This window comes from Scyliorhinus canicula, chromosome 12, assembly GCF_902713615.1.
Source record: "Scyliorhinus canicula chromosome 12, sScyCan1.1, whole genome shotgun sequence".
NCBI lineage: Eukaryota > Metazoa > Chordata > Chondrichthyes > Carcharhiniformes > Scyliorhinidae > Scyliorhinus > Scyliorhinus canicula.
The window spans coordinates 105,243,474-105,267,263 of NC_052157.1; the positions used below are offsets into that span (position 1 = coordinate 105,243,474).

General features: G+C 47.1%; 1 protein-coding gene across 2 annotated transcripts in view; it reads left to right on the forward strand.

Annotated features, from left to right (window-relative positions):
* Window positions 1-23,790, forward strand: part of LOC119974867 (linker for activation of T-cells family member 2-like) — a 168,763-nt gene that overhangs the window by 135,542 nt on the left and 9,431 nt on the right. For both annotated transcript variants that reach the window (XM_038814190.1, XM_038814191.1), the window contains exons 3-8: window positions 8,825-8,870; window positions 10,642-10,685; window positions 13,358-13,400; window positions 14,225-14,262; window positions 17,157-17,186; window positions 20,972-21,002. In XM_038814190.1, the coding sequence (XP_038670118.1) occupies window positions 8,825-8,870; window positions 10,642-10,685; window positions 13,358-13,400; window positions 14,225-14,262; window positions 17,157-17,186; window positions 20,972-21,002 (232 nt within the window). The remainder of the gene's footprint in view (window positions 1-8,824; window positions 8,871-10,641; window positions 10,686-13,357; window positions 13,401-14,224; window positions 14,263-17,156; window positions 17,187-20,971; window positions 21,003-23,790) is intronic.

Genomic DNA, 23,790 nt, shown 5'->3' on the forward strand with positions numbered 1-23,790 from the left:
GTGGAGGTGTTGACCTTGGGTAGGGGGTAGGGTGCTCTTTCCAAGAGCTGGTGCAGACTCGATGGGCTGAATGGCCTCCTTCTGCACTGTAAATTCTATGTATTGGCCGGGGCATTGAGTATAAAAATTGGCAAATCATGTTGCAGCTGTATAGAACCTTAGTTATGCCACACTTGGAGTATAGTGTTCAATTTTGGTCGCCACAGTACCAGAAGGATGTGGAGGCTTTAGAGAGGGTGCAGAAGAGATTTACATATGGAGGGCATTAGCTATGAGGAGTGGTTGAATAAACTAGGTTTGTTCTCACTGGAACGACGGAGGTTGAGGGGTGACCTGATAGAGGTCTACAAAAGTATGAGGGGCATAGACAGAGTGGATCGTCAAAGGCTTTTTCCCAGGGTAGAGCGGTCAATTACTAGGGGGCATAGGTTTAAGGTGCGAGGGGCAAGGTTTACAGCAAATGTACGAGGCAAGCTTTTTGCACAGAGGGTAGTGGGTGCCTGGAACTCGCTGCCGGAGGAGGTGGTGGAAGCAGGGTCGACGTTTAAGGGACATCTTGACAAATACATGAATAGGATGGAATTAGAGGGATACGGACCCTGGAAGTGCAGAAGATTTTAGTTTTAGTCGGCACAGGCTTGGAGGGCCGAAGGGCCTGTTCCTGTGCTATACTTTTCTTTGTTCTTTGTACCACTACCAAAGTTAGATCCACCAACTGCTGTCTATATTGGACCGGGACCATCAAGGTGTCCACCATTGCCAGTCTTTCCCCCGCATCTGTGGAAAGCTGGGCATTGGTGTCCTGAAGAGTCAATGTCCATAGGCCAGACTGAATCTAGTCATAAATGCGGTGGCTGACCACGGGCACTGCTGCTCTGGTGTCGAGCTTCATTCGGATGGAGTGTCTATTCACATGTAAGGAAGCTTGGGTCAGGGCAACTTTCGGTGAAGCTACGCAGTGCAATTGGTGGTGGGAGCTGTCGTCCTCATCCACATAGTAAGACCGGTCATGTTTGGCTGGCCAGTGGATCCTCACAGGATCGCCGCCATCATGGTCCTTGCGGCCAGCAGTAAACTGCTACTGCTGTTTGGAACCCATACTCCTGAGCTTCATGCTTGGGGGAAAATGTTCGGCAGCACTCTGGGCTTTGGCGGGGGTGGTCCACGTTCCTGCAGTAGGAGTCCCATTGTCAGGGATCTGCATCTTCGATCCTGGTGGGATTCAAATGGTGCTCGTCACTGCTGCCTAGGCTTAGTACCGCCATCCCTTGAAGTTCCTGGACCCTTGCTCTGAACTCTCGCTCTCTCCTCCATGCGCTGCAAATCCAGATTAGCCTCAGTTAGTAATTTTTATTGCATTGCCGTGTCGTGGATTCCACACAAGATGGTCTGGTCGTGCTGTACCGAACTCATAGGTTTCGGCCAATTTTTGCAGTTAGGTCAGGATGTTGCTAATGGATTCAGCTTGGGCCTGGGTGGCTGTGTGGAACCGGAAAACGATTAATGGCAGTTTCAGGTCAAAGTGGTCCCTACTAGCGCCACTAGGCTGGCGAACGGTTGTTTCGGTTCAAAGTGCTCCCTTCCAGCGTCACTACAGTGGCGAATGGGCAAGTGTGCGGTGCATCCGGATGGGTTAAACTTTGTATAACGCTTTAGGTGTCCCCTCCACAAGCCGTCAGCAGTATCATCATTTGCCTTTCATCCCCGATGATCACGCTTGTGTGAAAGGAATACTGCATTGGCTCGATATATTGCCCCCAGTCATCAATACCTGCATTGAAGGGTTGTAATTTCCCGATATTTGGCATTTTAGTGGGTAGCTACAAGGCCTCGACAAGATGGACCGAGAACGTTGTAATCGGCACCGCTGGCAGCTCCACTGTATCCTCGTCGCCAGTGCGTGGAAAGGCAGATAGAAAATATTGGATAAAGGCTTATTAACAATACAACTCGTCTCCACTTCCCTAAGTGTCTCCTTCCCCGACCTGCACCCAGGGATGTATTTATATACAAGTGAGGGCTCCATTTGTTAAGGGGAAGCCCTGCATTACCAGGGAAGTTTTTATTCTCCGGAGGTCATGGGAAGCTGCATGGTCCACATCCTGTAACATCCATGAGGAAATGTTTTCAATATAATTATTCGAATTATTCGGAATAATTATTTCCACCGGTTAAAGATTCTGAAACCAGTCTGAAAATTAGGGCCAGACCATTCGGGATAAATATTAATAAGCACTTCTTCATGCAAAAGGTGATAGAGGTTTGTAACTCACTCCCACAAGCAGCAGTTGAAATGATATCAGTTAATATTAAATCGGAAATCGATTTTTGTTAAGCAAAGATATTAAGGATATGAGCCAAAGGCAGGTAGATGGGCTGGGATTCTCCGAGCCACCACGCTGAAATCATGCTCAGCGCGGGGGGCGGAGAATGGGGTCTCAGACCTGCGATCGGCTCCGATGCCGGGATGTGATTCTCCGTGGACCGGAGAATCGCCACGAGCCGCACGCACACGGTCAACGCTGCGCCTGTCGGGGGCCGTTGAAAGAGGCCCCCGCGGTGATTCTCCACGATGGACCGGCCGAGTTCTGCCGCAATGATTCCACCCAACGTGAGCTCGGACCCGCGGCCACGCTGGCCGTCCTGGTTGGGGGCATCAGACTCTGGGAGGTGGGCCTCCACGATGGCCAGGCCTGCAATCGGAGGCTACCGATCAGCGGGCACGCGCGATCCTGGGGGTGCCTATCTTCTTCCTCGCCGGCCCGCACGAGCGGACCCGCGGCCGGAAGTGCAGGGCCCCGTATCGGCAGCAGGAGCTGCGGGGCGCACGCCGAGGCCCTGCTATCCCTCTTGAAATGGGAGAATCACTCTGGACTTTTTGAAAAAGTCTGGCGTGATTTACGCTCGTTTTCCGGTAGGCCCCATTTTCGGAGAATCATGGCCAAGGAGTCAGGCCACAGATCAGCCACGATCTCATGGAATGGCAGGACAGGCTCGAGGGGCTGAATGGACTACTCCTGTTCCTATGTTCCTAAGGCTCGTGTGGATCTTTTGCATTGAGTAGCCTATTGTGCTGTAAATACTTTGTAAATCATAGCTGTACTTTCCCCAAAGTTTCAGTATGCTTTTTGTAACACAAGGATTTGAAATTTTTTCAATATAAAACAATAGATTATTCAGGATAATTATTTTCAACTATTTAGCCTGCAGCCTGTTTAAAATGAACAGATTTTGCCTGTGAATACAGTACCGGAACTGAGTGCAGAGCATAAATAGGATGGCTAATATTTCTCCAGAATCTCATTTTTACTTTGTCGAAGTTTAAAAAAAACAAATTAATTTGAGAAACGTACTTGAGGCAAACAAACAAGTCTCTTTTTTCCACTAACTTTAACCATTGTCTAATGTATGCGGGATACAGAAAGGTTGTTGTATCTTTGATTCACACAGTCGGGAATTCTTGACCTGGTCTCATTCTTATCTTTTATTGAAGATTTTTTTTATTTTGTTTTTCTGGACTGAGTAAATAGATTTAAATTTTGTTCTTATGATGTGGGTGATACATTTATTCCCCATCCCTAATCGCCCAGCAGAATAAGGCTGGAGTATGTCTCGGCCCAGAACAGATAGAGGGTGGCAAGCATCCCTTCCCTAACTGAGATTGGTGGACCAGTTTTTTTTTGGACAATTTTAGCAGCTTTCATGGTCGCTTTCTGTTCCAAGCCTAAATAATAGTTGGGGGAAAAAATACTTGCATTTAAAAACTTAGAACCTTAACTTGATTAGTAACGCTTATTAGTGGAGTACCCTAGTTTGCCCATGAATTTAGTGGGGTAAATTTTTATTGGGTGTGGTAAACCACTGTTACACCTGTATTAGGTGATGTACTACAGGTTCACCTGTAGCCCCTGCCTGCTGGCTCCGCCCAGTAGGAGGGGCGTGTCCTCTATTCAGCAACCATTTCGCCAGCTGCTGTGGAACGCCACACATCTTACTGCAATGAAGCCACAGTTGTATCCAACCTTAGTCTTTGTACAATTGATCGTGCATCATTGGGTATGATGGAAAGCTAGGGGTACAGACCGCCCGCCACCTGTTCTATTCATTTCTGACTAGCCTTTAGTTGAACTGAATGTTGGACAGGATGTAGAACAGGCAGCTGACTCGTCAACGCCACTTTAGAGCCTGCGTTGATGGTGGAAATCAGCCCCGGCCCAAAAGTGACTTGGACTTTGCTTGGAAGCGGCTACAGCCCTGCTGCTGTAACTTAATTGGAAGCAAGCAATGGGATCCACTACCCATCTGATGCAGATCCAAGAGTAAGAAATTCTGTTCAGCTGGCTCACGTCGCCTGTCTAGGAAAAATAATCGATGGACGAGTCGTCCCAGGTCACATTGCTGGCTGGCTGTGAATGGCTGTGCAATGAACCTTTGTGCCCGCAAGTGGCTTAGTTAGTTGTGACGGATTACCACAGCCACACAGGTCAGGGGCGGGGGGGTCGGAGAATCGCCCGGGGCCGGCGTCAATCCCGCCCCTGCCGTGTCCCGAATTCTCCGCCCCCCGAGATTCGGCGGGGGCGGGAATCGCGCTGCGCCAGTCGGCGGGTCCCCCGCACCAGTCGGCCGGCCTTCCGCAGCGATTCTCCGGCCCGCGATGGGCCAAAGTCCCGCCGGCGTGGATTAAACCACCTACCTGACCGGCGGGATTGGCGGCGCGGGCCGATCTGACCCCGGGGGCTGCCCCCACGGTGGCCTGGTCTGCGATCGGGGCCCACTGATCGGCGGGCGGGCCTTCACCATGGCGGAGGCGGAAGAGACCCCGTCCCCTGCGCATGCGCATGCGCGGACTTACGCCGGCCAGCCAAGTCCTTTCGGCCCCGGCTGGCATGGCGCCAAAGGAGGTTCACGCCAGCCGACGGAGTGGGAACCACTCCGGCGCGGGCCTAGCCCCTCAATGTGTGGGCTTGGCCCCTAAAGATGTGGAGACTTCCGCCCCTTTGGGGCGGCCCGACGCCGGAATGGTTCACGCCACTCCAACACGCCGGGACCCCCCGCCCCGACGGGTAGGGGAGAATCCCGGCCCAGAGATGTTGCAGTTTGGCTCCCTCCTGACTTTGCTGGACTCTCCTGGGAAAGCACCAAGGTTCACTGGGACTGACCTTGGCTAGAATGCTTCCTGTAGTGACTTCACATTGAATAAATGTCTCTGGCTGAAGTCTCAGCCGGCACCCACATAGCATCCTATAGATTATACAGCACAGAAACAGCCCAACTGGACTAAATTGGCATTTATGCCTTCTCCCATTCTTTCTCCACTGACTCTCATCATCATAATCTTCTATTCCCTTCTTCCTCATTCATTTATGTTGCTTTAGTTTAAGTGAATCTACATAATTTGCCTCAGCTGCTTTCTCTGTAGCGATTTCAACATTCACACCACTCTGGCTGAAGAACTTTTAGATTCTATCCGTCCAGAAATAAACCCGAGTGCTTTGTTTAGTCTTGTTAACCTGAACAACTGATTCTAGTGATTTGTGTATTTATATTTTCAGATTCATTTGCTCCTCTGCCCCATGTAGATTCTTATTTTCCAAACATACGCACTTATCTCTGTTGAAATTAATTCTTCTGATGTGACCATAAAATGTAGGAGCAGAATTAGGCCATTTGGCCCATCGAGTCTGTTCCGCCATTCAATCATGGCTGATGTGTTTCTCATCCCCTACCCTGCCTTCTCCCCATAATCCCTGATCCCCTTATTAATCAAGAACCTATCTATCTCTGTCTTAAAGATACTCAGTGATTTGGCCTCCACCCTCTGGTTGAAGAAATTCCTCCTCATCTCAGTTTTAAAGGATCATCCCTTCAGTCTGAGGCTGTGCCCTCGGGTTCTAGTCTCTCCTACTAGTGGAAACATCTTCTCCACCTCCACTCTATCTAGGCCTCCCAGAATTCTGCCCATTACGTATGCCCATTCTGCATGTTTATTAATATTGTCTTGTAATTTGTTGTAATCCTCTTCAGTATTAAATATCCCCTCTAATTAAGTGTCATCTGCAAATTTGGAAACCAGTATTTTGCTTCTGATGTCTAAATTATTAATATGAATTGTGAACAACACAGTGGTCCCAGCACTGATCCTTGTGCAACCCCATTTTCTACCTTCTGTCACTCTGAAAAGCTACCCTTTACCCCGGCACTCTGTTTTCTGTCTTAGCCAGATATCTTTCTACTTTGCTACTTGTCCTCGGTCTCCATTGTGGGCAGTTTGCTAGCTTAGTTGGCTAGATTGCAAGAGTCTAATGTAGAATGATGAGGGTGGCATGGTGGTTAGCACTGCTGCCTCACAGTGGCAGGGACCCGGGTTCAATTCCGACCTCGGGTGACAGTGTGGAGTTTGCACGTTCTCCCCGTGCCTGCGTGGGTTTCTTCCGGCTGCTCTGGTTTCTTCCCGCAGTCCAAAGATGTGCTCTGCTAAATTGTCCCTTAGTGTCCAAAGATGTGCAGGTTAACTGGGGTTATAGGGGTAGGGGGTTGGGTCGGGGAGTGGGCTTAGGTTGGGCACTCTTTCAGAGGTTCATAGAACATAGAACAGTACAGCACAGAACAGGCCCTTCGGCCCTCGATGTTGTGCCGAGCCATGATCACACTACTCAAACCCATGTATCCACCCTATACCCGTAACCCAACAACCCCACACCCCTTAACCTTACTTTTTAGGACACTACGGGCAATTTAGCATGGCCAATCCACCTAACCCGCACATCTTTGGACTGTGGGAGGAAACCGGAGCACCCGGAGGAAACCCACGCACACACGGGGAGAATGTGCAGACTCCGCACAGACAGTGACCCAGCCGGGAACCGAACCTGGGACCCTGGAGCTGTGAAGCATTTATGCTAACCACCATGCTACCGTGCTGTTCGATGCAGACTCGATGAGACAAATGGCCTCCTTCTGCACTGTACAAATTCTATGGAAAAAGTGTGGGTTTAATCTGCTTACCAGCTTTAATGGAGTTTTTTTGAAGGCCTGACTCTTCATCTTGCCCCATGCTTGCAGTGTGTTGCCCCTTCAGTTATATATAAGAACATAAGAACTAGGAGCAGGAGTAGGCCACCTGGCCCCTCAAGCGTGCTCCGCCATTCAATGAGATCATGGCTGATCTTTCATGGACTCAGCTCCACTTTCCGGCCCGAACACCATAACCCTTAATCCCTTTATTCTTCAAAAAACGATCTCTCTTTATCTTAAAAATATTTAATGAAGGAGTCTCAACTGCTTCACTGGGCAAGGAATTCCATAGATTCACAACCCTTTGGGTGAAGAAGTTTCTCCTAAACTCAGTCCTAAATCTCCTTCCCCTTATTTTGAGGCTATGCCCCCTGGTTTTGCTTTCACTCGCCAGTGGAAACAACCTGCCCCCATCTATCCGATCTATTCCCTTCATAAATTTATGTTTCTATAAGATCCCCCCGCATCCTTCTAAATTCCCTAGTCTTCAACTCCATCCCTCTAGCAATTAAGGACAAAACTCCATTTGCCTTCTTAATCACCCGTTGCACCTGTAAACCAACTTTTTGCGACTCATGCACTAGCACACCCAGGTCTCTCAGCACAGCAGCATGCTTTAATATTGATCATTTAAATAATAATCCCTTTTGCTGTTATTCCTACCAAAATGGATAACCTCACATTTGTCAACATTGTATTCCATCTGCCAGACCCTAGCCCATTCACTTAACCTATCCAAATCCCTCTGCAGACTTCCAGTATCCTCTGCACTTTTTGCTTTACCATTCATCTTAGTGTCGTCTGCAAACTTGGACACATTGCACTTGTCTCACCATAACCAATAACCATAAGCCAATAACCAATTGTCTCTCTTCAATGGAGAGGGTGCCAACTGACCTTTGGCCAATTACCCCTGGCTCCACATGTTCTGACTTTATTCATTAGTCTGTTCTGTGCTACCTTATTGAAGGATTGCTGGAAATCTAGATATATTACATCTATTGCATTACCATTGTCTACACTTATCTCTTACCTCTTCAAAGAATTCAATGAGGTTGGTCAAGCAACACTTTCCCATTGAAATCCACGTTGAATATTAATTTTTATGTTTATGGTTTCTGGTACTTTTTATTTTCTCCTTCATTATATTATCTTTCCTGGGCGGCAGTGGTTAGCACTGCTGCCTCACGGCACCGAGGACCCAGGTTCGATCCCAGTCTCGGGTTACTGTCCGTGTGGAGTTTGCACATTCTTATCGTCTCCACGTGGTTCTCACCCCCACAACTCAAAGATGCGCAGGGCTTTCACCTGTTACCTGAAAATATTGCAGAATTCTAACCACAATCTTCCAAAGTTCTTTAGATTCAGAAACTGTACCTTTTGATTAGCATGTTGCACATGACACTGTGCTATTTAAGAATGGTGGGAGAGGGAAATCCTAAAATTCTAGATCAGTTACCCAAACAGCTGGTGTCAAGAAATTACCAAGGGTCTATAATTAAGGATTGTGTTAGTGGGGGAAGTGGTGGAAGGATTTCTGAGCTGATTATCAGCTCGTTGAACCCTGTTATGAACACTCGTTCTGTGACTAACATGTCCTGGTGCTGGACTCGAACCTGGAGTTTCTGGCCCAGTGGTAGAGGTACTGACACAACACCACAAGGCCTCCAAGCATGGCTGAAGAGCTTGGAAATTTTCAGCTGGTTAGAGAGTTTCTGCCAGGTAAGGAGAGGTGAAACGAGTAAAGGGCCATTACTTTTAGTTTAGGAAAAGCTTCATGAACTAACAGATCTTCTTTCTACATCCGCAGCTATAATCAGACAAGAGACCAGGAGAAAAGGCCAGAGTGTCAACATGTAAGTGGCAGTTGGATTACAAAGCTCAAAACTGCAGTGCTGTTTTATATGGTGGGCATTACGAAAACATCAAGGGCGCAATTCTCCGGACTTACGAAAAATTGGAGAATAGCGGGCGGCGTAAATTTTTACGAACACGCTGGTCCGATGCCCTCCCGCTATTCTCCCCCCCCCCCCCCACGCCCGCCCCCCGACACGAATCGCTGCTCGCCGTTTTTTTACGGCGAGCAGCGATTCACCCCTGGCCGATGGGCCGATTTCCAAGGCCTTTACGGCCGTTTTTATGAACGTAAAACACACCTGGTCTGACCGTTCGTAAAAACGGCCGTAAAGTCCCGATCTGGGGAACCATGGCACCGATTGGCATGGCCGTACCACGGCCGTGCCAAGGGTGCCATGGGCCCGCGATCGGTGCCCACCGATCGCGGGCAGCGGGTACTTAACCCGCGCACTCTTTCTCCCTCCGCCGCCCCGCTGGATCCATTCGCGGGGCGACTGAGGGGCATACCGGCCCGCGCATGCGCGGGTTTCACGCATATGCGTGATGACGTCATCCGCGCATACGCGGGTTGGAGTCGTCCAATCCGCGCATGTGCGGCTGACGTCATCTGACGCGTCAGCCTTCGCTAACTTTGGCTAGCGGGCTTAACAAAATTCGTTAAGCCCGCGATGCCGGAGTTCACGGTCGCGCGATGCTAGCCCCGACCGGGGAGCAGAATCGGTTCCCGGTCGGGGGGGCGGAGGCTGGTGTCAAACGCGCCCGTTTTTGACGCCAGCTTCCCGATTTTTCGTAACTCGGGAGAATCGCGCCCCAAGTATCTGTGTGATTGATATGATGTGCTCCGTCAGAAATTGACCCAGTGTTGATCAGTAAATGATCAGTATACACTAACTACTCTGTTCAAAATTGGCACAATATTGATCCAATAAGTGTAGGATTGTGGTGCACAGGGTAGCTTCCCTGACTTTGAGCCCAAAGCTCTGAGTTTGAGTCCCACTCAAGGACCTGATGGCCAAGGCGTTAAAGGGTATGGGGAGAGAGTTGGGAGTATGATGGTCAGATAGAGGATCAGCCACGGCCTTATTGAATGGTGGGGTAGGCTCCCGGGGCCAAATGGCCTACCTACTCTTGCTCCTACTTTCTATTTCTGTTTCGATGAAGGTGAGTTCATAACGTGCTGAACAAGTTGATTATCAACCTGCAAATCCTTTCAACACACAAAAATGCCAGGTGGTAAGAGCAGGACAGGTTCCTGGCCACCCATGTAATGGGAAGAATGTTGGACCCTCTACCATCACTATCCATATCTCCAAGCTACAACATGCTTGTAAGAATGGGGTACTGTCTCATACTTTAAAAAAAATTGATATTGGATTTCTGCCTACCAAACTTGAGTTTTCAGTCTCTAAACCACGGTAGCACATGGTTAGTACTGTTGCTTCACAGCGCCAGGGTCCCAGGTTTGATTCCCGGCTTGGGTCACTGTCTGTGCAGAGTCTGCACGTTCTCCCCGTGTCTGCGTGGGTTTCCTCTGGGTGCTCCGGTTTCCTCCCACAAGTCCTGAAAAATGTGCTTGTTGGGTGAATTGGGCATTTTGAATTCTCCCTCCGTGTACCCGAACAGGCGCCAGAGTGTGGTGACTAGGGGATTTTCACAGTAACCTCATTGTAATGTAAGCCTACTTGTGACACTAATGAAGATTATTATTATTATTATTAATAAACTGGAGAGAAATGTTCCGTTTTCATACAATTTAACATCTCTTTTTAGGAATGAAGACAGCAAGCGATTCGAAGTAGTAAGATCATATACAGGTAAATAAATATTAACATACAATGATATGAAAAATATTAATATCCAGGTAAATTATAGAATCATACAGTACAAGGAGGCTTTTTGATCCATCATGTGTATTGACTCTTTAGTGAAAATATCCAATTATTCTGCAATTTTTGTCATTAAATATATATTTCCAGTTCCTTTTTGAAAGTTATAGTGGACCTAGATCATAGCTTGACATTTATTATTGGACACTAAGGGGTAATTTAGCATGGCCAGTCCACCTAACCTGCACATCTTTGGACTGTAGGAAGAAACCGCAACACCCGGAGGAAACCCACGCAGACACATTTAAAAAAAAAAGAGCAAATTTTAGTATCACAGCTAAATCTTCTGTCTGCATGGGAATATGATTTTCTTTTTTTAATTTACAGAACCAAATAATTCTTTTCCAATTAGGGGGCAATTTAGCATGGCCAATCCACCTAACCTGCACATCTTTGGGTTGTGGAGGAGGAAACCACACAGACACGGGGGGGAATGTGCAATCTCCACACAAGCAGTGACCCAGGGCCGGGATCAAACCCGGGTCCTCAGCGCCGTGAGGCAGCAATACTAACCACTGTGCCACCGTGCTGCCCTAGGCAGCAGTTTTGACCACTGCGCCACTATGCCGCCCCGAGAAGAAGATTTTTTTTGGCACCTAATTTAGGGCACAACGTATTCGCCTTAGAAGCAAAGGTTCACTCTTTTGCTTCCTGTTCTGAGAGGGTTGTCTTATGATAAGAGGCTGCGTAAACTGGGCCTGTGGCCTTTGAGGTTTAGAAGAATGAGAGATGGGGGTGAATTCTCTACCAGCAGGATTCTCCGTTCCACCGGCAGCACATCCACGCCAGCAGCTTCCTCGGTGGTATGCGGTGGCCACAACGGGAAATCCCATTGGCCAGTGGCATGAACAGAGAATTCCGCTGCCCGCAAGGATGCACCACCAAGGAACACATGGCTGGGGGACTGGAGAATTCCACCCGTGATCTCATTGAAATTTACAAGAGTCTATTATGATCCTGGACCAGACCCCAACAGTTGCTAAGTTACTGGACAGAAACCCCAATATTTAATTTAATTTGTAAGACTGTGAGGAAAGAATACTTTGCTCCAGGAATGATTCCACACACAAATAGGGATATGGTGTATTGAAACAAACTTTATCATTAACACAGTATTACTAAATTTAATATCTTAAAGACAATATCTTACAATTACCAGTTAAACAATGCTGAACAATATATTGAAACAATAACTCCTAATGGCTATATATATCTCCACTCAGGAAACTCCCATCTCTGGTCAAAATCCTTTTTCAATACAGTTAGCAGACCAAGGAATACTTGCTTAATACCCAGCTTTGAGAAAGAGAGATTCTTCAGGAACCTTGCAGATTCTTCAAACTACTGTTTAACCTGCCAGCTTTTGAGAAGCTGCTCCTGTCCTCTTCAAATCTTTAACTCGCTGTTTTGAGAGAAACTGCTCCTGTTCAAAACTCGCTGTTTTCACATCCCAATCTAATGGGATGTCTGTCCACATCCCAATCTAAAACTGAACACCTGACTGCTTCAGCCCTGGCTTCTCCCATTAACTACATCATCTTACTAAGCTGAGCCTTATTGAACCGGAAACAAAAATCTATGTCCAGCTCGGGCACATTTAGCAGGGTATTTCTCGGTGGCTACAGCGCCAAGAAGCACCCAGTTATTTTTCGGGCCTCAGGGATTTCTCTCTGCCGAGGCTGCCTTTAGAGATGCTCGTCAGCAGGAAAGGCTCCTCGCAGATCGGGGCACCATTTTTTCTGGCAGACCTGATCTCTTTCTCCACCCCCACCTCATTCAGCGACCCCGCCACCCCCTCCGTGTTCAAACATCCCTCTCCCTCCCAACCTCGGGGAGGCACCCGAGAACACCTCCTCACCCCACCTCCACCTGATAAGCCCACCTACCCCACGGCAGTGCCAACCTGGGACCTGAGCACCCTTTGGAATTCTCTACCCCAGAGGGTTGTGGAAACTCTATTGTTGAATATATTTAAGGCTAATGTGGACAGACCTTGGGGATCTCAGGGAATCAAGGGATTTGGGGAGAAGGCCGGGAAAGTGGAATTGAGAACAAAGATCAGCCATGATTGCACCGAATGCCGGAGCATTCTGCTCCCAGGGCGACTAGGGGATTTTCACAGTAACTTCATTGCCGTGTTAATGTAAGCCTACTTGTGACAACGAAGATTATTATTATTATGTTCGAGTTCATCATCTGAACTTGGGTCAGGATGAGTGAAATGCTAGTTCCTTGTCTCTTCATAGTTCAATAAATATTTCTCCTCTGTGTCGAACATTTAAACATTAAGGTATTGTTACAGGTAGCAAACATCAGAAGATGGTGTTTTTGCTCACCAAGATAGAACGGAGAGAAAGATACAATAGTGAGATAAACATGTACTTTGATACTAAGTTAAATGTGGTAAGCTTTAGTTTTGGTGGGGGATGGTGGAGGTGGGTGCGGTGGGGAGTACATTTGGGCCCAGACACATTCATGTAGCTTGGTGGAAAACTGCTTGATATATCAAAGACTAAATTAGTATTGCCACACACAAATTAATTCAATTGCTATTAATTTTAATTTTCACTGAGTATAATGTTGTCTAAACTTTTTTCCAGTATCTCGACCAGAACAAACACCAAGGCCAGAACCAAAGACTGAGTAAGAAATGTAGTGCAAGATATGATCAAACAATGTTTTTTAAAAAAAACCTCAATTTCCCTCTGAGTTGACCAGATGCAAAAGTGTGTGCGCGCGCATGTTTGGTATGTGTGTGAGCATGGGTTTGGTGTGTGTGCACAGGTTTGGCATGTGTGTGGTTTGCTGTCTGTGCACGTGTTTGGTGTGTGTGCATGTTGTAGTAGGGTCTGGTATCTAAAAGGTTAAATGTGGGACCAACTACAATACTCCCCACGTAATGATGTAAGAAGGCACATGACCCAGAATTAGGGTCAGTTTAGAGATGGACAGTGAAAGGTAAAGACCATTTTGGTACCCTCTATAAAGGTAAATGTTAAGTAAAAACTTGCTGATAATATACTAAAGACGACAAAGACTGCTTCATGGGGTTTTTAATAATTAATTCATGGGATGTTGCTGTTGCTGGCTGTTTCCCATCCCTAATTCCTCTTGGACTAGGTGTCTCGCTCGGCCATTTCAAAGGGCATTAAAGAATCAACCAGTTTGCTGTGGGTCTGGAGTTACATGTAGGCTAGACCAGGTAAGACAGCAGTTTCCTTCCCTGAATGGCATTAGTGAACCAAATGTATTTTTACGACAATCGACATGATCATCATTAGACTTTTGATTCGAGATTTTTTTAAAATTCAGATTTCACCATCTATCCTAGCAACAACCTTTCAAGGTGCTGACATGGGATACATTATGTGTGTGTGAGATTGATGTGAGTGCCTGTTTATCTTTGATTTGCTAAGTGCTAGATGTAAGTTATTAATCTTTAATAGCATGCTTCTAACCTCTTTCAGGAATGTGGCCGCCTCAAATGATTTACAAGTTTTACAAGGTTTGTATGAAACAGATTCAAAATCCCTTCCTTGGGACAATCTCTGTTAATTATTTACCTACTAGTAGATCATCTACCCTATTTTTCCCAGGCAAAAAAAATTCCAATAGTCTCTCGAGGTAGGATTTGGTGGTCCCACCCACTGTAGGGATCTTCGCGGGTGGGATAGAAAAATTGATGGATCAGCCTATGGTCTGTTGACTTTGGGTGGGAATTTCACCCGCCGTGACCTCCATGGTGCACGGGACTGGATCTCATCCTCTGGCTCTGCTTGTGCCCTTTAATTCTTTTGCTGTCACACCCACTCTGTCTTCACTTCTTCACACCCACTCTGTTAGGTGGATTGGCCACGATAAATTACCCTTAGTGACCAAAAAGGCTAGGAGGGGTTATTGGGTTCTGGGGATAGGGTAGAAGTGAGGGCTTAACTGGGTCGGTCCAGACTCGATGGGCCGAATGGCATCCTTCTGCACTGTATGTTCTTGTTCTGTCTTCACTTCTTTCTGTCCTGCTTTAAAACACTGTTTCTATTAATAACCTACTTTTCCTTTTACTCTGCTATCCCTTTGTCATTGGTTTTATTGCTCATGCTCAATTCCTTTTTGTAAGTCTGTCCTCTGTTGCCTTTTTTCTGTATTTCTTACTCTATCTGTGCCACCCATACTTTCCCTGCCCCGTCATGTGGAGCTGCCAGGTTAATAATCCAACAGTAGAGTGTCAGAAGAGGCATGTCACTTCTTTTAAATAAGGGCCCGAATTCTCCAGCTTTTGGGATTCTCTGTTGTCTATGGCAACGCACCCCCTCCCGCGGGTTTCCCAGCTGGTTTCAATGGGAGTTCCCATCAACAGTGGCCGGAACAGAACATCCCGCCGCCAGTGAACCACACACCGCTGAAAAACATGCAGCTGGGGGACGGGGGAATCCTGCCCAAGTTCTCCAGATTTGGGAGCCGTACTTTAAGATTGGAAATTTCCACATAGCGCCGCATTTTGTGAAAGTGACTGAGAAAGAATCCAGGGGATTACTAGAGTCTATGATTAAGGATAGGATGACTGAACACTTGAAAATTTTCAGTTGCTCAGAGAGAGCCAGATTAGATTTGTGTAAAGAGTAGGTTGTGCCTATTGAATCTGATTGAATGTATTTAAGGGGGGTGACTAAAGTGTTGGACAGAAATATGGGGCGAAATTCTCCCCTACCCGGCGGGGCGGGGGGTCCCGGCATAGCGGAGTCTTGCCAACCACTCCGGCATCGGGTCTCCCCAAAGGTGCGGCCCCGATCGCGGGCCAGGCCACCATGGGGGCACCCCCCGGGGGCCCACTTGTGCCGCCAATACCGCCGGCACAGAGGTGGTTTAAACCACGCTGGCGGGAGAGGCCTGACAGCGGTGGGACTTCGGCCCATCACGGGCCGGAGAATCGCCGCGGGGGGCCCGCCGACCGGCGGGGCGCGATTCCCGCCCCCGCCGATTTCCGGGTGGCGGAGAATTCCGGCCACGGCGGGGGCGGAATTTACGCCAGCCCCAGGCGATGCCCCGACCCTGCGGGGGGTCGGAGAATTCCATCCGTGTTATCTATATGACCTTCCAGAAGGCATTTGCATAGGAAACTATTATCTAAAGTTCATGGAATTGAAGGCAAATTGTTGGCCTGGTTAGGAAATTGACTGAGTGGCAGGAAACAGAGAGTATGGATAATGGGCCGGTATTCTTATGCGCAGAATGAGACTAGTGGTGTTCCGCAAAGATCTATGCTGAGCCCCCAACTATCTCTGTATTTATTGACGACTTAGATGATGGGATATAAAGACAAGTTCAGGTTTTCCAATGACTCCAAGATAGGTGGCACTGCAAGCCATGTAGATGGAAACATAAATTTACAAATATTGATATTAATAGAATAAGTGAATGGGCAAAACTGTGGCACGTGAGTTCAACATGGGCAATTTGGGGTTTATACAGGATAGACCAGGGTACTTTCTAACTGGTGAAAAGTTAGAAACAGATTTTGGGATCCATGTACATAGATCATTAAAGTGTCATGGAGGAGTTCAGAAAATGATCAAAAAAATGCTGACCTTTATGTCTAGAGGACTAAAATACTGGGAGGTAGAAGTCATGTTTTACAATACAAAGCCTTGGGTAGACCACACCTGGAGTACTGTGAGCAGTTTAGGGCACCATACCTTCAGGAGGATGTACTGGCCTTGTGGAGAACACAACATAGATTTACCACAGTAATACCTGGACTTCCTGGAGAAGTTGCAGAATCTAGGGTTGTATTCCCTAGAGTTTAGAAGGTTAAGGGGTAATTTGATTGAACTTTTCAAGGTATTAAGGGGAGCAAATAGGAAAGGGGAGACAAATTTCCCCTGGTTGAGGAGCCTAGACCTAGAGAACCTAGTATTAAAATTAGAGCCATATCTTTCTGGGGTGAAGTTTGGAAGCACTTCTACAAAGGATGGCGTAAGTTTAAACTCTCTTCGCAAATGACACTTGAAGCTAGGGCATTTACTAATTTTAAAACTGAGATGGATAGATTTATGTTAACCAAAGATATAAAGGAAATGGGGAAATGACGGATAGATGAAGTTAGGTGGCACATTAGCCATGATCTCATTGAATAGACTCGAGGGGACGACTGCCCTCCTCCCGTTGCAATGTTTCTATCGGGAAACAGCACACTCCCAGTACACTGTTATCCCATCTTTTGAATAGCTCCTTTAAGATATATTCAGAAATGCCACTCTGCTAGAGGTGAGGATTGTGTTTGTCTTGCGGTGATGTTTTGTACCATAAAGGAAGATAGGAAGAGATTTTTTCAATATATTAAAGGTAAGAGAGAGGCACCATTAAGACTCACCACTGCCAATGTTTTCTCATTTCCAACTGCAGATGCACCAAGCTACGGCAACATAATTATTGGTAAGTGAACAATTTCCAGAGTGTTATTTTAATGCAGTGTAAGTGGAGGCAGGTAGTTGTGAATTAAAGTTTTAACTCAATAATTTTCATAATATCACTTTGTTTTCAAATCCAAGAAAAGTCAAAGGGAGGTTCATGATTGAACTGTGTAATGCTCTGGTCAGATCCAATTTAACAGCAGGCAGAACCACCTTTAACACTATCCAATTCTGGTCAAAGTACACCATAAGAACTAGTACACAGGCTGTACCTAAGCCCTTGTATTATAGAGTAGTGATGGGCAATCTAAGCTGGTGAGTGGGCTGCATGAGTGACCCCCTCCATCACAGTGGGCCACAAGGTGGAGATTGGGCTTGTTCACTAACCATGGCCCCATGAATAAGATTAAATATGTTTAATAGACACTGAATATTTCATAAGGAGCTTAATTATTTATATATTAATAAAACTTCAAATGGTAAAAACAAAATAAATCTTTACATTTTGACACAGTCTCTCACAGTCAATGTCTCTCACAGTCAATGTGATGAGCAATCTGCGCATACCTCACTTCACTTGTCCTTGCTTTACGTGAGCATCACTCCAGTCATACCGGAAGAAAAATACTACACGGATGAAAACCAGCAGAATATGGCCAATCTGCACGTGGGCAACGGTCAACAAAATGTCTCGTGGGCCGTACCCAGAAAGGCTGCATGTGGCCCTCGGGCTGCAAGTTGTCCACCAATGTTATGTAGGAAGAGTTAATCCTTTAAATTTAACGACTGGGAAAAGGACAAGGGTAGAGATGTAATCTTAATTATATGCAAATATATTTTATTCTAGCCAAATCTACTGGGCAATTTTACTTTACCTGAAATAGATTGGGTCATTCTGCGATTGATTCCTATCAAGAAGTGTAGGACCCTACCAGGCTGTAAATTGAGATTTAACAGCCAGGTATAAATGGGAGAATAATTACTTTTGGGCCAGCACTTGTTGCCCATCCCAATTACTCTTGAACTGACTGGCTTGCGAGGTCATTAGAGGGCAGTTAATAATAATCTTTATTGTCACAAGTAGGCTTACATTAACACGGCAATGAAGTTACTGTGAAAAGTCCCAGCACCTGTTCAGGTACACGGAGGGAGAATTCAGAATGTCCAAATTACCAAACAGCACGCCTTTCAGGACCTGTGGGAGGAAACCGGAGCTCCCGGAGGAAACCCATGCAGACAGGGGGAGAACGTGTAGACTCTGCACAGTGACCCAAGCGGGAAACGAACCTGGGGCCCTGGCGCGGTGAAGCAACCATGATAACCACTGTGCTACCATGCCGCCCATGTCAAAAGGTTAAGTAAACCACATTACTGTGGATCTGGAATAACGTGTAGGAAAGAGCGGGTAAGCAAAGCAGGCCTCCTCTCCGAAAGGACATCAGTGAACCAGATGGGCTTTTACAATAATCGATGATAGTTTAATTGTCACCATTACTGAGATTAGCATTTAATGCCAAAATTTATTTATGAATTGTATTTTAATTCTACCAGCTGCCATGGTGGGATTTGAACTCATATTACCAGTGTTAGGTCTGGATTGCAGAGGGAGATCCAGTCCAGAGACATTACACAATGCCATCATCTCCCCCTAATGTGATAGACTACTTGTCATCGCCAACAGCCTCCTTTCCCCTATCATCATGTACCCTTGCTGAAGTTGAGTTTTAGCCCAATGTTCCTGGAATATCTCCCACTTTTTTATTGATCCATTAGGTGAACCAAACCCTATCTAACTGTAGGTGAACCCACAATTTGCTTGAGGAAAGCCAATTGATTATATCTAGGGGAACCGATGTATATTTAATGTTACATGTTATAATGTCCCTTTATTAAGCAGTGAATTGCTGGATTTCCCCTGAGTAGCACCAGGGGAGATTTGTGAATATATTGAAATGCATTCCAGAGGTTTGTGGGCTGTCATATAGACTGAGGGCTTCCTTCTTACTATTTATGGCAAAATCCAGGCTGATATTTCTAAGAGGTGCTGCACTTTTGGGGTCCAGTCTGACCCCTCAACTCGGTGTGTCTGGCTCTATTTGTAAAAGCACAATGGAGTCTCCCAGGTGTCCAGGCCAATATTTATCTCTTGACCATTATCACAGAACAGATCATCTACCTCACTGATACTTCATAGAATAGATCATAGAATAGATCAATGAATTGCTGCAGTGCAGAAGGAGGCCATTCGGCTCATCGAGTCTGTACCGACCCTCCGAAAGAACACGCAGAACCCCACCTAACCTTTCGACACTAAGGCGCAATTTATCATGGCCAATCCACCTAACCTGTACACCTTCGGACTGTGGGAGGAAACTGGAGCACCCGGAGGAAACACACACAGAAATAGGGAGAATGTGCGAAACCCACGAAGAAACAGGGAGAATGTGCAAACTCCACGCAGTCACCAGAGGCCGGAATTGAACCCAGGTCCCTGACACTGTGAGGCAGCAGTGCTAATCACTGTGCCACCATGCCGTATGTTATGTAATCTTACTGTGTGCAAATTGATTGCTGTGTTTCCCTGCATTAATACAGCATTTCAGAAGTACATAATTGGCTGCAAAACACATTGGGACATCTGGAGTATTCCTTTTTCTTACACGGGACGCTGGCAAGTTGTTACCAATCCCTCAACCACATTGCTGTGGCTCTGGAGTCACATGGGGCAGCACGGTAGCATGGTGGTTAGCATAAATGCTTCACAGCTCCAGGGTCCCAGGTTCGATTCCGGCTTGGGTCACTGTCTGTGCGGAGTCTGCACGTCCTCCCCGTGTGTGCGTGGGTTTCCTCCGGGTGCTCCGGTTTCCTCCCACAGTCCAAAGATGTGCGAGTTAGGTGGATTGGTCATGCTAAATTGCCCGTAGTGTCCTAAAAAGTAAGGTTAAGGGGGGGGTTGTTGGGTTACGGGTATAGGGTGGATACGTGTGTTTGAGTGGGGTGATCATTGCTCGGCACAACATTGAGGGCCGAAGGGCCTGTTCTGTGCTGTACTGTTCTATGTTCTATGTAGGCCAGTTAGATTTCCTTTCCTAAAGGAACAAGATGGGTTTTGAATGGCAATTTTGTGATTATATTCACCAAATTTAAATTCCACCAGTTGGCATGGTGGGATTTGAACCTGTGTCACCTGAGCATTAATTAGCCTGGGCCTCAGGATTACAAGTTCAATGATGTTACCGCAATCTTCCCCAGTGGGTGGGAAAGGACAAAAAATCATAGTGCAGAAGGAGACCATTCGGCCGATCGGGTATGCACTGGCTCTTGGGAAGAGCACCCTACTCAAGCCCATGCCTCCATCCTATACCCATAACCCAGTAACCCGACCGAACCCTTTGGAAACTAAGGGGCAATTTATCATGGCCAATCCACCTAATCTGCACATCTTTGGACTGTGGGAGGAAACCGGAGCACCCGGAGGAAACCCACACAGTCACAGAGAGAACGTGCAGACTCCGCACAGACAGTCACCTGAGGCCGGAATTGAACCCAGGACCCTGGAGCTGTGAGGCAGCAGTGCTAACTACTGTGCCGCCTGTTACTGTTGAAACGCAAATTGGTTTCTTTCTTTATCTGAATTGTAGACTGATCACTGATGTCCTCACGTCATGCCATTCTCTGTTTTAGTAGGTTTTTCAGATAGTTCTAATTTATTTCTAAGCATCCGCCTGCCTATTGCGGTGTTGTTGGTAGTGGGAGGTCACCTGTAGAAACGATTATGATTGCCTAACAAGTTCCGTTCTTTTTCAGCAAACAAACTTGAGCAAGAGCAGAATTACATGTAAGTCACCGTTTGCATTCTGTTTATAGAAACTGTAGTCGGGATTCTGCCAGGTGTAGCCGTGGACTCTCGAGAACAGAATCCAGCCAAGTAGGCACTTGCAAGATATAAAACAAAATGGGGAGAGAAGAGGACCTTGGAAAGATTTTAATGATCAGAGATATAATGTCATAGAACCATAGAATGGTTACACCACATAGGGAGGCCATTTGGCCCATTGTGTCAATGCCGGCTCTCTGCTGGAGATTCCCCACTAAATTCCTTATTGATCCACTCTCCCCTTTCCAGGAAAATTTTCACAACGTCCATCACTGTCAAAGCCACAAATTACCTCCCAACCCACATCTATGCCAGGGCCATTAGCATTCGGTAGCTTGCAAATTCAGACTATCATCATAAACCTAGGTAAGGAAATTCACTGGAGAGCTTGATTGTGGGGCCTTCGAGGTGTATCTGCATTTCCAACAGGAAACAGAGGTCTGGCATATTTATCTGGTGTACACTGGTATCCCAGTTACTGAGACATCACTGGGTCAGCATACACTGGTATCCCAGTTACTGAGACAGGACTGGGTCAGCATACACTGGTATCCCAGTTACTGAGACATCACTGGGTCAGCATACACTGGAATCCCAGTTACTGAGACATCACTGGGTCAGCATACACTGGTATCCCAGTTACTGAGACAGCACTGTGTCAGCATACACTGGAATCCCAGTTACTGAGACAGCACTGGATCAGCATACACTGGAATCATTGTTACTGAGACAGCACTGTGTCAGCATACACTGGAATCCCAGTTATTGAGACAGCACTGTGTCAGCATACACTGGAATCCCAGTTACTGAGACAGCACTGGATCAGCATACACTGGAATCATTGTTACTGAGACAGCACTGTGTCAGCATACACTGGAATCCCAGTTACTGAGACAGCACTGTGTCAGCATACACTGGAATCCCAGTTACTGAGACAGCACTGGATCAGCATACACTGGAATCATTGTTACTGAGACAGCACTGTGTCAGCATACACTGGAATCCCAGTTACTGAGACATCACTGGGTCAGCATACACTGGTATCCCAGTTGCTGAGACATCACTGGGTCAGCATACACTGGTATCCCAGTTACTGAGACATCACTGGATCAGCATACACTGGTATCCCAGTTACTGAGACATCACTGGGTCAGCATACACTGGAATCATTGTTACTGAGACAGCACTGGGTCAGCATACACTGGTATCCCAGTTACTAAGACAGCACTGGGCAGCGACCACTGGGATCCCAGTTGCTGAGACTGGGATACATGGGAATCACAGTTACTGAGACAGCACTGGGTCAGCATACACTGGAATCCCAGTTACTAAAACAGCACTGGGTCAGCATACTCTGGGATCACAGTCGCTGAGACAGCACTGGATCAGCATACACTGGATTCCCTGGTACTGGGTCAGCATACACTGGGATTCAGTTACTTAGACACCACTCCGTCAGCATACACTGGAATCCCAGTTACTGAGACAGCACTGGAATCCCAGTTACTGAGACAGCACTGGAATCCCAGTTACTGAGACAGCACTGGCTCAGCATAAACTGGGATCCCGTTACTGAGACAGCACTGGGTCAGCATACACTGGGATCCCGTTACTGAGACAGCACTTGATCAGCATACACTGGGATCCCGTTACTGAGACAGCACTAGGTCAGCATACACTGGAATCCTGTTACTGAGACAGCACTGGGTCAGCATACACTGGAATCCCATTACTGAGACAGCACTGGGTCAGCATACACTGGAATCCCATTACTGAGACAGCACTGGGTCAGCATACACTGGAATCCTGTTACTGAGACAGCACTGGGTCAGCATACACTGGGATCCCGTTACTGAGACAGCACTGGGTCACCATACACTGGAATCCCGTTACTGAGACAGAACTGGATCAGCATACATTGGAATCCCAGTTACTGGGTCAGCATACTCTGGGATCCAGTTACTGAGACAGCACTGGGTCAGCATTCATGGGATCCTAGTTACTGAGACAGCACTGGATCAGCATATACTGGAATCCCAGTTACTGAGACAGCACTGGGTCAGCATACACTGGGATCCCGTTACTGAGGCAGCACTGGATCAGCATACACTGGAATCCCTGGTACTGGGTCAGCATACACTGGAATCCCGTTACTGAGGCAGCACTGGATCAGCATACACTGGAATACCTGGTACTGGGTCAGCATACACTGGAATCCCAGTTACCTAGACACCACTCCGTCAGCATACACTGGAATCCCAGTTACTGAGACAGCACTGGATCAGCATACACTGGGATCCCGTTACTGAGACAGCACTGGGTCAGGATACACTGGGATCCCGTTACTGAGACAGCACTTGATCAGCATACACTGGGATCCCGTTACTGAGACAGCACTGGATCAGCATACACTGGAATCCCAGTTACTGCGACAGCACTGGGTCAGCATACACTGCAATCCTGTTACTGAGACAGCACTGGGTCAGCATACACTGGAATCCCAGTTATTGAGTCAGCATTCACTGGAATCCCGTCACTGAGTCAGCACTGGATCAGCATACACTGGAATCCCTGGTACTGGGTCGGCACTGGGTCATCATACACTGGAATCCGGTTACTGAGACAGCATTGATCAGCATGCATTGGAATCCCAGTTACTGCGACAGCACTGGGTCAGCATACACTGGAATCCCGTTACAGAGTCAGCACTGGATCAGCATACACTGGAATTACGTTACTGCGATATCAC